The 15,019-nt window shown below is 35.3% G+C and overlaps 1 protein-coding gene across 3 annotated transcripts in view; it reads left to right on the top strand.

Annotated features, from left to right (window-relative positions):
• The window catches only part of KCNT2 (potassium sodium-activated channel subfamily T member 2), a 138,313-nt gene that overhangs the window by 75,306 nt on the left and 47,988 nt on the right, over positions 1–15,019 (top strand). For all 3 annotated transcript variants that reach the window (XM_035537705.1, XM_035537706.1, XM_035537707.1), the window contains exons 10-13: positions 2,675–2,839; positions 4,420–4,556; positions 8,955–9,018; positions 12,389–12,497. In XM_035537705.1, the coding sequence (XP_035393598.1) occupies positions 2,675–2,839; positions 4,420–4,556; positions 8,955–9,018; positions 12,389–12,497 (475 nt within the window). The remainder of the gene's footprint in view (positions 1–2,674; positions 2,840–4,419; positions 4,557–8,954; positions 9,019–12,388; positions 12,498–15,019) is intronic.

Raw genomic sequence — 15,019 nt, forward strand, 5'->3', positions numbered from 1 at the left:
AGTTTAGATTTATAATGAAATACGGAACACTAAAATCAGTTTTCAACTGCTGGCAAAAGATATCAAGTACCACGTAGCCCTTCTCTTCATCCTGAGATATGGGTTATTAATGGAGCGATTTAAAAAAGCAACACAAAACAAACAAAAACCAACCAAACAAAACCAACCAACCAACCAAAAAAACAAAACAGTAGCCAGCACTTTCTTTATGAGTATAACATTTCCTCTGCAGGCTCTCCCTGTTTCTAATCGTGGTTCTCTCCACTTCCTCTCTTACTCTTACAGCTCAGTGCTAACTTAAAAAAACCAAAAACTCATTAAATCTGCAACTCAAGCAAATTCTCTTCATATCTGTGTATGTCAGTATACACAGAGCCAAAAGCACGTTTAGAAATTTTTGATGCCTATATAGGCTTAGGCCTTCTAACCCATTTCCACAAGAAAAGGTTGGTTGATCCAAGTATTTCATGGAATCAATCAGTTTCATTAAATTTACCGAACATTTGTCAGCTCATTAGCAAATGCTTGATGTCAGACACCCTCAGACTATAAGGCAGCACTGTCATGATGTTAATGGTCTGACATCTGGTGATGACCTAGACCTCCTGGACACAAAAGGGAAGTGTGAGGAGACACCATTTGTGCTTATCAAATCTTGCAGTAGGCCTGATAGACCTTGAAGCTGCAGTTTCTCACATGGCTATGATTTCCAGACTCTACTGCTCTGATGGTGAACTAAAGCTTACTGTGAGCAAACACCACAGAATCCCTGGGAGGCTTGAAGCTTGAGCTGTCAGCATTAATTTCCTTGAAAAAATTTGAACATTTTAATTATAGCTAAATATTTAATGTCTGCATACACAAACATATGCACTAATACAATTATATTCCCATTCAGTGGCAATTTAGTAAAATACATATTCTTTTTGAAACTAAAATATGCTTTAAGAAATTTGGAACTTCCTCAGAAATAGAAATTTCATCTTTGAACTACTTCTAATATACACTTAAGCATTGTGTACATCGCATCCCTCGTGAGGAAACTGCAGGCTGCCATGAGGTCTCCCCTCAGTCTCCTCTTCTCCAGGCTGAACAAACCAAGTGACCACAGCCACACCTCATACATCCTCCCCTCTAGAACCTTCACCATCTTTGTTGCCCTCCTGTGGAGACTAATATTTTTTTTGTCCTTATACTGTGGTGCCCCAAACTGCATACAGTACTTGAGGTGAGGCTGCAGAATAGAGTGGGACAATCACTTTCCTCGACTGGCTAGCAATGCTGTGCTTGATGCTCCCCAGGAGATGGGTGGCCCTTCTGGCTGCCAGGGCACACTGTTGACCTTGCCATTGACCAGAAGCCCCAGACCCTTCTCCACTGAGCTGCCCTCCAGCTGCTTGTTCCTCAGTCTGTATATATATCCAGGGTTGCTGTCCCAGGTGCAGAATCCAGCACTTGCTCTTGTTAAATTTCATACAGCTAGTGATTGCCTAGCACTCTAGTCCGTCAAGATCTCTCTGCAAGGCCTCCCTACCCTTGAGGGAATCAACAGCTCCTCCTAATTAAGTATCATTTGCAAACTTAGTATGCATTCAAGTCCTTTGTACAGATTATTAATAAAAACATTGAAGAGAACTGTCCCCCCAAAATGGAGCCCTGGTGTACCCCACTAGTGACTGGCCACCAGCCTGATCTAATCCCATTTAGTATAATCCTCTGATCTCTTGAGCTTTTGTCCTGCTATGATATAAATACAATTATTATTCACAATTCAGTTTCTCCATCAGTTGAATGGAGTGAGAAAAAGAATAGTTATCAAAGACAGTTAAATGGAGCTCAGGATTAAATGCATATTACTTACTATGAGAAGCTTTGAGATGGTATTTGTGTGTTTTATTAATGGCACAGATCATTACAATATTATCTTTACTCTAACGGATTCAGACTAGAGGAGCAACATTTTATATACTTAATGACTAATTCATATTTCCTAGCCTATTGTGCACTAGGCTTTGCCTTGCAAGAGTACAAAACAGGTATTACTGTTAGCCTGCATACACTGTTAGCTGAATGCATATATCATTCAGCAGCTGGCAAATGCAAAATTGCTGTATTTACAGCTGCCATCTATTTAAGTGGTATCTGTATGTATAAAACAGATAAGTGAATATAGATTTGATAGGAATACACAATGATATTGTCACCTTCAGAATATTATAAAATCTCTGAAGAGAGTCATTGTCCAAAGAAAAATGGTGCTTCTATCTGAACATTTATACTTACAGTGACCTAAATGTATGAAAATTTAACCTTTCATTTGAGAGAAGCATTTAGGTAACAGGGCACTGGAAAAACAGATCAGAGGTGTGAAATAAATAAAGAAAATAATGTACAGTCTTCATTCTTTTCCAAATTTTTGTGACTGAGTATCACATGGTATTTTAATGGACTTACCCTGCTATTTGTGTATGATAGAGACTGGCTGTGTTGCCATATTTTTTTATTGATCTAACCCACTTATTAGAGAACTTTTTTACAAAGAAAAATGCATTGGGAGCTAAGGACATCTTTTAATAAAGGTATAAGCTGAACAGTGCAATGTAGTTAAGTCATGATACAGTTTTACTGCACAGCTGCTTGTCTATATTTCACTGACACATGGCATCTATTGCAGTTTGAACAGCTGGCATACTTGTGGATGGAAAGACAAAAGTCTGGTGGCAACTACAGTCGACACAGAGCTCAGACGGAAAAACATGTTGTGCTGTGTGTCAGCTCCCTGAAGATTGATTTACTTATGGATTTCTTAAACGAATTCTATGCTCACCCCAGACTGCAGGTATTTACAGTGAAAAAAAAAAATGAAACTCAAAACACTGATTTCTGGAGACAGTGTTCTGGAACGGCCTTTAATTTGAAAAACTGAATTTGGGAATAGTTGACTGAATTGGGAATCTATAATTGCAGTAAGAAGCTGAGATACAGTATGGAGACAATCATTTTGAATTGAGCTAAAAGGATTAAATAGATAGAATTACTGTCTTGTTGAATTATGCTAGTCCTTTCAGAAACAGATATTTCCATGCAACTTCCTTTTATTCTATTTAAAGTAGACAAGAAATGAAAAATGTTCAAATTCTTTTTTCCTCTTGTTTTGGGACTGTATCCAAAACTCCTCACAAGCCAAAGAATATTTTGGTTTTGTCATTTTGCTTTGTTTTTCATCAGTGTTAGGAAGATTAGATCCTTTTGGAAATGTTGAAATTAAGAAAAAATTACATGTACTTTAAAGGACAAAGACCTTGTAAGGTTACATGTGAGATTTTTCTTGGTTTACACTTATTCCCTAGTTAATGCAAACAGATGTCATAAAAGTTGTTCTGATCACATAAAAACATATATGAGGTAGCAGTTTGGATTCATTATTAGTTTTACTATAGACAATTTCTTTTACAAATACTTCTCTTACAATGTCTATTACTATGTTAACTGTGATACATTAAGTATTGCAAAAACCCCACAAAATACAGTTCTTCAAATAGTCAAGCAGCAGTATGACAAATCCCAAATGCAGATTATTCCCCAAATTAATTAGCTAATAAGAAGCATAAGCAAATGTATAGAGAAATCCAGTTTTTTGGAGATGCATACACAAACTGAAATCCAAAATTTACTTAACTAGTCTGAATAATGAGTCAAGTTCTGTGATACACTAGAGACAAAGTAAGAAAAATCCTAATACTACTTCTGTAGCCTGAAACAGCTTATATACATTCCCTTCATATTTGAAGTAGGAAGCTGTAAGATACAGATGATGCTGGAAGTAAGCTTCCAGCAAAAGTCTGTGTCTGATAAGGAAGACTTCTACGTTAAGCCTGTCCTAAGCTCTCAGTCTCTCCCCTCCTTACATTCCTTCTCTCTCTCCTTTTCATAACTACACACGTATATGCCTCTGAGCAACCTTACTTTTTCTGATAGGAATTTGTCTGTAGTACAGAACAGGAAGAAGTGTAGAACAGGAAATGAAGTTTGGATCAGCCCATTAGTGTGGAGGAAAAGATTTCAGGGACTAATAGAGCTGGATAAAATAATTCTGTTTTGATTGCGGAAAGCTTCTTACATTTTCCAGCTAGAATTACAGAAAAGTGAATTGTATCTAAAAAAGTTACACTTGTACGGTAACAAAAAATGTTTCTAACTGGACTCTAGTGGCCATCTTTTAAGTCCTTCATGAGCAGTGAACAACTGTCCAGCCATTTTTATTTAAGAAGAATTCAGTATTTTACACACCTGTATTCAAATAACTTTTGTTAATTAAATTTGAGAATTAACACACGTTTTTGACACCCTGACTCATCTGCAACAACAAATGGTAACATCAGATAATAACGTGGTTATTACCCATTATGTTTTTTGCAGGACTATTATGTTGTCATTTTGTGTCCTACTGAGATGGATGCTCAGGTCCGAAGGGTGTTACAAATCCCAATGTGGTCTCAGAGAGTTATCTATCTGCAAGGCTCAGCACTAAAAGATCAAGATCTGTTGAGAGCTAAGTAGGCAAATATTGACTAATATTTGTTTTCTTACTTTTGTTTCACACATACTATTTGATAAATGAGCTTGACAGACAACAAAAGCTGCTGTGCTAGAAAGAAAGCATGTGTATTTAGAAAGCAGGGATCTTTGATGTAATTTGTTTTTCCTAATGTCTGAAAATTTTCAAGGAATGTATATTTGTAAGCTCTTTCATTTCACCACTTTTATCTTCAGTTTTTTCTTTCTCAGTTTCTGAAGGTATTGAAAGAGAGTGCCTGTTTTAATTTCTTCTGAAAAAGCAGTATAGAAAATTCCCAAATTTCCAATAATGCTAGAATTTATTTCTGTTCCTTGTGCACAGATAATAAAGATAACAGTAGCTCTTCTGTCCAATTAAAAGGGGATGGGGAGGAGTGAAAAATTATTATAACCCTTCGAATCCATTGCACAGTCTTGTTTTCTTACTAAGTTCAGCCTGGTAATAAAAGCAACTACTCTACTATACCTCCAAATACTCTTCCTTCAGGACCTTCCTCTTACCCCACACTTCTACGACTTCTAAAAAAAAGCCCTTCTGTCAGTTCTTATTGAATGACATTACTCAAAACACATCAGTCAAACACCATTTCTCAAAAAATAAAAAAAAAATAAATAAAACAAACAAAAAACCCCACCCACCATTGCTCAATCACTTAAAGGTGGGAAGGAATTCACAGTGGAATTCACGTAGGAGGACTGTCTCTTCAAACTCTCCAAAGGGAAAGGTGATACTTTGCAAATAACTGATTTAACTAACCTGCACTTCTCTTTATAAGAACTTACCTGTCATCACTTATGTTAATCAACTGATACAGATATCTAAAATTAAGCCAGTAACTCAGTACTTGTGTCACTCAGCCTTCTAAAGAATTATTCCCAAGAATCTAAACTGCGAGAAGTCTTGTAAGCAGTGGTATCTTTTCAAATATCTGCCACCAAAAAAATAGCTACTTTCTTATCTGTTTAAAATTTGAAAATACTGCAAAGCTTATTTTCAGGATTACAAACTTTTTTTTAAGGAGTGGTTCCTTGTTTTTCACTTTGTTGCCGATTTTAAGGAGGAATTCATATGGGGATTTGGCTGGCATTTGTTCTACACATTGAGAAAAGAAAAATTAGACTGTTCCCTAAAGATAATCATGAATTTCACTTACAATAACCTGGAGGTAGTCAACTGTGCTTTTTTCTGCAGAACATGTAATTGAATGTACCTGTCATAGAATAATTTTAAACCTCTCCTGAGGGAAGAAGCGTAGTAGGAATTTAATAGAACATTTAATATGAACTATAACCCAGTACCTAAGATGTTTGCTATATTTCTTTTTAATGAGAACATAATGTACTGAGAAGATAGCAAGGCACACGGTAAACAACTTCTAATAAAGTAATGGTTAACAACAACAACAAAATCAAGAAGTGTTTTTTTTTTTATCAAAGTTTATACATATATTATACATGAAATGCAATGCCAAAATATCGTGATAAAGGTCTCACCAAAAAAGGGAAGGAATACCAAAAGTTGTCAGAATAAATAATTAGTAAATTGTTAACTAAGGACTGTATTTTTCTTTCTAAGCCTTAGTACACAATCTGACTTTACAAAAAAAAAATATTTGTTCTTGCTTCCTATCTTTGAGAATTTCATTTTGGATTTTTTTGGTGTTCTCTGAACAATGTTCACATGCCCAGCATTAACAAGAAAAAACAAATTCTATCCTGTGGTATCATACTGCTACTTACATTGTTCATCAGTACAACTAGAACTTTCGTATCTACTTCAGCATTTGAAATAGCACAGTAACTGATTAAACAGCTCTCATTCTTCATGCAGACTATTACTAGAATGTGAACAACACTACTGTGCTTGATTTCCTTCCCCTAAAGCTTTCTCCCAGTCTCTGTCATGAAAAACATTCTTTTTCTCTCCTTACACTTATCCACTTCAGTGAACCCTGCATGAATCCTCTTCATATCCACTCTTTTTTTTTTTACTTTATACTTTTTTCCTTCCACAAATTTATCTTCAATATATAAAGCGCCTTTAAATTCTGTCATCCTCAAGCAGTGGGAGAATTGTTTTTTGCAGATCCAGATTTTCTGACATATAAAAATGGTGTAATTGACAAAGCTTTTCCAATTGTTAGAACATTATTAAAATGCTTCTCTCATAAGGATATTATTGTGTTTAACATAGTTGTTATTAGTGTTTCTGTTGTCTAAATTCATGATATCCACAGAATGTTAATATCAAAGAGGTTGTTACCCTTACCATATGTAGCTGAAGTGATTCAAGAAACTTCAAAGTTGAACATTGGAGAAAATGGTGAATACGATCAATGAAGTTTAATTTTCTTACAAAATCATCTATACATGCTGTTGGTCCCTCGTCATCTCTCATCAAAACGTGTTCCATCACTCATTTCACTGAATTTTCTTTCTTACAGTTTGTTAAAGACCATATCTTCCTATTTATGTTCTCATGCTTCACTGGAACAACTCATACAGCTCCCATGATTTCTTCTTAATCAGTGATTAGAATCAGCCTCCTGTCCTCACTTCTCCACATCAGCTGCACTTGACCTTACTATTTTAGATATGGATTTGCCTTTGTTGCAATGTTTTTTCCATTTGAAATACTTCAATCTTCTGAAGCTTCCCTTGTTTTCCTGCTGTTTACTGCTTATGGGGAACCTACAATGACCTGACCTTATCCTTCTCTTTGTACTTTCTCTGAATGACCTCACACAAACCACGTATTTAATCACCATTTCTGTAGCCATAAATTACAAGGTTGCTCAATCTATTTGGCTTCTCATTATAGATATCTATTCATCAACTTTAGTTTAGTTCCAGATAGTTGTAAATACATCTTGATTTTTTCTGCCCAAATAAAACCAGTATGTTATTGTTGATGCTATTGTGTAAAGCACCCTATGTAGACTGAAACTGCACGTTTCAAGTGTTTTCTCATGGAAGCTCTCATTTTAATCTCACTGAAACAATGGTTATGTTTTTTAATATATATAATCTCAAGTCCCTAAATACTTGTTTTAGAACACTCTGGAAATATTATTTATGTAGTCCATTGCTTTACCTCTCATTGCAGTTTTTCACTGGCTTACATTTCTTTTCACATCAAGAAGTGACCCCTTATTCTCATTTAGCCTGCCACTCCTGGTCCTTACAGAGATGAAACTTTCTGATAAGCCTATAATACTATTCTCTTTCACACAAACAACAGATTAGCATAAAAATCCCACTGTGATTTCACCTGTGTTCTCCCTTCAGTCTGGGATGAATTACTCAAACATCTACAAAGTAACGCTAGTATTTTCCATCGCATCCTTTCTTCAATCTGTTCTCTGATCTGATATCTAGTGAGATGACTTCCTCTCATGATAACTGTCTTTTTGTTCTGTGTATACACAACACCTAATAGAATAGGCTCTCAGTCTAAGCCTAGGGTCCCAATGACCTAAGCTATTGCTAGGAACCACCACTTCCATTTTCTAGAAGCAGAGAAATCAAAGATTTGGGATTCTCAGGTCCCATTCCAGAATTGCTGTAATAAGCAGATAATTTTCTCCAGCTTGTCTCACTTTTCCCTTTCCAGGAAACCCATTCTGGTCATGCTGTTTTTCTTTGCCCATAAAGTCCTGTCTTCCCAAGCAGGTCAGCCAAGTCCCCATTTCTTTGCTTCCTTGTGCCAGTAGGTGAAGTAGGACTCACTGGAGGACGACAGTAAGATCTGAAGCAAGAGTCAAAAAGCAAGCTTTCATGAGACTTTTAGTCAGAGAGTTTTTCCTCCCCACTTCCACCATCCCTGCTTTTACTATGTGACCTCTAACCTGTAGAGAACAATTAAGCATTAAAAGTTCTCAAAGAGGCCACGGACTGAAAACAGTTGATTTATTGCATACATACACAGAGATGTTATTTATCCCTAACACATTACTCTACCACATCTACCCATATTCTTTGCTAGTGCTATGGAAGACAATTCTGTATCATCAGCCCCCTCTCACTTCTTCTTATCAATAGTAATGTGTACATATTGTACACTTACACGGTATATGAATTGGTGCTATTTATTCACCTTTTATACTCATGGCAGATAAATACTTATTTTGCAAAGAAAGTGTGTTTGAGATCACCTTGTTTTTTTATGTTGGGACAGCTTCTACTGCCACCGGGGAAAGAAAGTTTCCTAGAACAGTCAAGAAGTAGTGATAGTACTGTGAGTTAGTACACAAGTTAGACTAAACTTTCTCTGTATTCTGTATCTATAAGCACACAAGACTATAAACTGTGAAACAGAAGTCAACAGAAGTTTTTTTTTTCGGTATATAACAGGGTTTTCTCCCCCCTTCTTCTAGAATGGATGATGCTGAAGCTTGTTTCATTCTGAGTAGCCGCTGCGAGGTGGACCGGACAGCAGCTGTAAGTTCTGAAGAAATAACCAAGAATGAGTGTGCATGCTGTTTATACTGTTACTGTGCCTTATACCCTCTCAGGAACTGAGGTTTGTTCTGTGAAGAGGAGATTAAAGGTAGCTGATTAAACACACAGATTTTGCATAAGGGGGATTAATTTCAAGTCAAAAACCTACTAAAACTTCCATAAATGCTTCTATTTGAATGAGTTAGAACCTTTCCAACCAAAAACATTTGCTGGAAAAAATCAATTCATCAAAGTCTTTCCTAGCAGATCTATCAGGTTCAAAACTGTTTATAGAAAAGCAACGTATCTTGCAATTTGCTAGAGATTGCACAGTTTTAACTGCTGAAGGTTCCATAACAAAGCCTGCTATTAGGGCTCCCTGGAGCTGGAAGCAACAGGGTTTCCAGCTTCTAGCTATCAACCTTGGATCCTGCTAGCTCATGTCTCAATTCTAAGTTCTGTCACAGACCTGGGAGCCTTAAAATCCCAGAGCATTAAGATTCAAAGAAGTCATTGTTCTGTGGCTCCAAAGGAGAATGGAGAAAGTCAAGAATCTCAGCTGTAAGAATAAGACTCTTCGGGGCAGTGTATTTTGAAGTTTTTAACTTCAAAAGATTTCACCTCCCACTCTGTTTTTGCTGTTCAGATTTTCTTTTCACAGGGAATACAATTATCTATACTTTAAGTAGGAAAATGGACAAGTTTGTTTCTGTTTTTTATTTTGTTATATTTTACTACCCCCCAGAGCTTTGAAATGAAATAGAATTTATTTTCTACACTGTTCCAGCTCTAGGCCCTGCTGAGGATTTCAGTAATGTAGAACACAAGGTTACAGTTTGTCACTGAGCTGGTGTTATTTCATCTAAGTCCATCTCATAATCAGTCTACAACTGATTTTTTTTTTACCCTGCTGTGCTTAAGAAGCCAACAAACTGTAGGAGTGCCTTGGATCCTCTCCTACTTCTGACAGCTGTTGAAATAAAAGATGCATCAAGGAGATCCCTTACCAGAACAGCTGTTGTTACTCGTGATTTTTCGAAGCCAATGAGGCTTTATCTCTCCAGCTAGTCCTCAGCAGAGGATCTGCTCATTTTGCCCTAGCTGCCACTGACAGTTCATTACTTCCTATTTTCTTAGTTAAATTCCAACACCAAAGCTTATGCTGCTTCTGATCCATGGATTTCAACAACAACTCAGAAGTACAATAACAGGTGACAAGCAGTTACTTGATGAAAACTGTTTCCTTTTTCACTTAAAGAAGTAGGAATTTCAATAGTCAGAGCAAGAATTTGTCAGCTTTCCAAAGTCTCCTACCAGCAACTCTCTCTATTCTGGCAAGAGAGAGCTTTGCCAAGTTTAATTTTATCAAATGCTATTTCGACATCTCAGACCAAGATGTAAGCTGCTCTTCTGCTATAGAATGCAAGACAGACATCTGTTTCACACAGTAGTATGCAACTCTTAAAAGTGAATTCAGTGGGCTGTCTACATCAAATTGCTCCACAAAACTAAGGTTCCTCAATGCATCTGCTATTTTAACCCAATAAAGGATGGGAAAAGTGTCTTTTGAACTATCCTATAGATAACTCAATAATAGGCTATATAAGTATATGAAAGATGAGTTCTACTGCCAAAAGCTTTGTTCTGATGCTTTCTGAAAATTTGGAGATTGCTGATTTCAAGGTTGCACCTTTTCTTCCTTTCTTTAATCAAATGGAATGACACTACTATACTGCTAACCTAAGTGTGGAGTAACAAAAAAAAATATTAACAATACTATTCAAAAATGTATTAAATCAGTCTTGGTTTGAGTTCTGATGATATAAATTCCCACTACACCTTCTTTAAAATTTGCAGCTTTCAATACATGAACTTAAATATCACCTCTATATTTATCAGCATTAGTATAACTGGTAATTTGTGATCACTGTCTGCAAGTTACTGTGTGGAATGCACACAGAAGAGAATGTATTTTTTTTCCCTCATTTCCCAAAGAAGCATATATTTTATAAAGAGGATAGAAGCATACTTTTGCATTAGCTGTCTCTGTTTATAATATATCTATATATGCTGCCTTTTTACATAGGAGAAATATCAACATTTTAAAGTCACTGCAATATAGTATAGAAATTACTATAAACGTAAAACAGAAAGCCAACAGTTCTGCAGTAATGTCAAACTGTGATGAAGCTACAGAGTCTGTGCAAACAACTCTAAGGACTGTTCTTCTGACACCTTTTCTGTTTTCCTGACACCTTTCGCATAAAAAAAAGAGGTGACATATCTACAATAATACAGGTTTTCAAATCAGTTCCCAACCCACCCCCAAACCTCTTACTTCTCCTGTAGTGTATCACTATAACCTCCATCTATCCCATTACGTAACCTTTTGTTACTTATCAACTGCGTTGGCATTTTATTCCCTTAGGACTGAACAGGGAAAACAAAACAAAACAAAAACAAACAAATGCAAAACAAACCCACAACACCCTAGGGATAAGAAGTCATATAATACAGAAAAAGTGAAGAAAATGTGACTGCACACAAGGAAATCTTATAGCATGGTATATCTAAGTTCTGAAATATCCTGAACAGGCACAGCAATCCTACATCTTTCATGAAAAGGTTAACACGAAAAACATGAAATGAAGCATTTTACTGTCCTCAACAGGTCTTTCTCTTATGATTTCATTCTAGTATTTCTAGTAGAAAAACTGCTTGCTACCATCTCAAGTGACATTAAAATATTATGGTTTGAAAACAACAATTATGCTCTGTTCCAGGCAGAGACTTTCCCTTGTGTTCATGAGTCTGAACGCTTTTCTTATTGCTGTTGCTGCAACCATAATGAATCATTCTTTACATATTATCTTTTCAAAGCACCAATTTCATGACTAGGCAAAGCATTTCAACCCAAATATTGTTTCCTACACGCAGCTTTCAATTATTCCTTTTTAGTTCTGAAATAAGTAAAAACTGATCACTAATACATTGAAATTACCCATAGTTCATGAAATTCAATATACGAATGCATTAGCACATACTTTTCTTTCATGGAATAGCAGTATTCTTCCTGTCATTAACTCACTCTTGACATATGGTAACAAGTGGGAAAAACCATCAGGCTGGGAAATCTGTTGGAATCCTTTGGTAGGTAGCTGGCTAAATGTGTATATATATATATACATATTTAGATTTATGTAATAAGCATAATATGTATTATTACTTAGATGTACATAAACATCCACACCAGCTGGTGTTGCATGTTTTAAAGTTAGTTTTCTGCAATGGAAAGTGTTTTTTTTTTTTTCTAATGGAACATGATGATTATTTGTATTTTATTGTTATCACCTCATACTCTTTATTCTAGGATCATCAGACCATTTTAAGAGCATGGGCAGTTAAAGACTTTGCCCCAAATTGTCCTTTGTATGTTCAGATACTGAAACCTGAGAATAAATTCCACATCAAATTTGCAGGTAAGTGTAAGATTTCAGCCATTTGAACCACTTGTTAGTATTTAGCAGCTTGTTTCATAGATGCACAAGCAAAGTCATTTTACCTAAGCATATTTACATGTTAGAACCACGTGAACAGTACAATATTTTCAAGTACCATGGGCTTATACTGTAAAATTTCATTTTTATATTAAACTTATTTATAAGCTTTTTGAAGATTACTGTATTTATTACTCTGCTACGTTATGTAATATACCATGTTGAATTATTTGAGGTCCAGGTAGGTTTTCTTCCTGCTACATTACCCATGTCTTGAAATAACTTCTGACTTAAAACATACTGTTACCAAGGAGTGTATGAAAAGATCTGCTTAGAAAAGGCGAAATTTAATTCAACAAGCAACTGAAAAAAATCTTTACATTGGAGTGTTTTTTCTTTTTTTCTAGGTCATGTGAAAAACATGATTTTCTTTTCTTTCAAATGTTTTGGAAAGAGAAAAAAAATTTAATTCTATATCCAGTAGAATTGATATCTTGGAAACTATGATATAAAATGCAAAATGATGTTAAGAAATCCAAACAAATCCTCTCTCATAAGAATGGATTACAAGATCTAATGTGACAAACTTTGTCTGCACTATATATGTGGATCTCTGTCTCTCAGGATATATAGAAACACGTAGACGTTCACACACACATATATATTCATGTGCAAAAACATGTCAATACATTTATAATGACAATTCATTTTGCCTATCTCTGGAAAAATATTACTATGAAGTAGAAGGAAAGCTTTCCTTTTCAACTGTAATTTTGAAAATTCAGTTTTCTTGAAGGATATTCTAATCAAGAAAAGATTGATGATTCATGCAAAATTCAAAAAAAAATCAGTGGAAAAATATTAGTCTCCTTCATCATCCCAGAATGTGATGAAAAAGTAAATTTCAGTGCAGAACAATTCCAGAGCAACATTTAAAGCTGTGATTTTAAAAGCTACTGAATTTACCACAAGGTTGGAAAGAAGGAAAAGAGCATCAATAGCAGTCCTGAAGTTATAAAAGTGTAATCTTAAACTATGAAATGGCACAGCAGAGAATAAGATTCGTGCTGTGACAAGAATGATGGTGCTTTTTCATCTCTCCCTTAAAACTACACAGCACAAACAATCTCTTCTCCCTAGCCATGGCCGCTTTTCTTTATTGGTGACTGTTAATTTGTTGTTCCTAATTGTATTTTTAAGAGAGTTTCATTATTCTTAATGTCTTGTCTCTGTAGCAGCTTATATGTAACTTTATTTGAAAAACAGAGTTTTTGTAATATCCGTTTTAAATCTCAGATTAAGAATTTGGACCATATATTAAAACAAACAAACCCTACAAAACCTTCTTTTGTAATATTTCCTTCCATAATCAATCTGAATGTTCTGTATTTCTTGAAGGTCTTGAGGAAACCTTATATATTCTATGCTTCATTAGCCCCCTCTAATATTAATAATAAAAGCACTGTATTGTAGAACTAAATATATATATAGCACCTTACAACTCAAAATAATTTTGAACTGATCAGAGGGATCACTGCATCCATTTCCACACACACTCATTTCAAATCATATTGTTTCTTTCATACAATTTCACTGTGCAAGCGGAGAATTATAAGCCTTCCTGCAAGATTAATTTAATCTTACTGATTACACAGGAAATTTTTAATGCAGTTTTAAATTTGGCCAGGTTACCAGCACCACCAGATGCTAATCTACCACAAATAGTTGGCCACTGATATTTAGAATCATCAGAATAGCATTTGCTTGCATACCTTTTCCTAAGAGGACTCTTTTGGTTACTAATCTTGTCCAACTTGCTTTATTCTAAAATACATACCCACTGGAGGCTGCAGGCTATAGCCATGTCCAGAGTCCTTACAAATAAAATTTGTCATAACCACTGACAACATTTTTCTAAGTGTTTTTCCTATTATGATTCAGGACTGTTTTATTACTGCCTTAATGCAAGAGACTTCTTTTAAATTTGATACTCCTCTAAAAAATGACTCCTTTCTTCTGAATGTTTCCCAAACCAATATTGTGCATTTTTATGAACCTGAAGTACTCAGTAATATGATTTCTTCTTCTACTACTACTTTGTGTGTGTGTGTGTGTGTGTGGTTTTTACATGCAAGTTTACATAACACAACTCTCAAAACCAAACTTTCTGAATTTAGGAAAAGGAAAGAATGCAGGAAAGTTCTCCTAACAAAACGTTTCATTTTAAACTAAATTGAAAATATCTAAAACACTATAAGCACTCAACATCTTATATTAACCAGTCATCTGAGATTGCATGAGACAGTCCTGAAATGTAGACCCTAATTGCATTGTCCCAAAGAAAATCTCCAGGATGCTACTCTGTCTTGGATTTAGAAACAGTATATAGGACAAGTAATTGTTATAATTTATTTCCATCCAGTAGACAACATTTTTACGTTTTTCCTCTTTTTAATAAGAGTACAAGAACCCATTCTCATCATCACAGCAAGGGAATGGAGACA

The sequence above is a fragment of the Cygnus atratus genome, chromosome 8, assembly GCF_013377495.2.
Source record: "Cygnus atratus isolate AKBS03 ecotype Queensland, Australia chromosome 8, CAtr_DNAZoo_HiC_assembly, whole genome shotgun sequence".
NCBI lineage: Eukaryota > Metazoa > Chordata > Aves > Anseriformes > Anatidae > Cygnus > Cygnus atratus.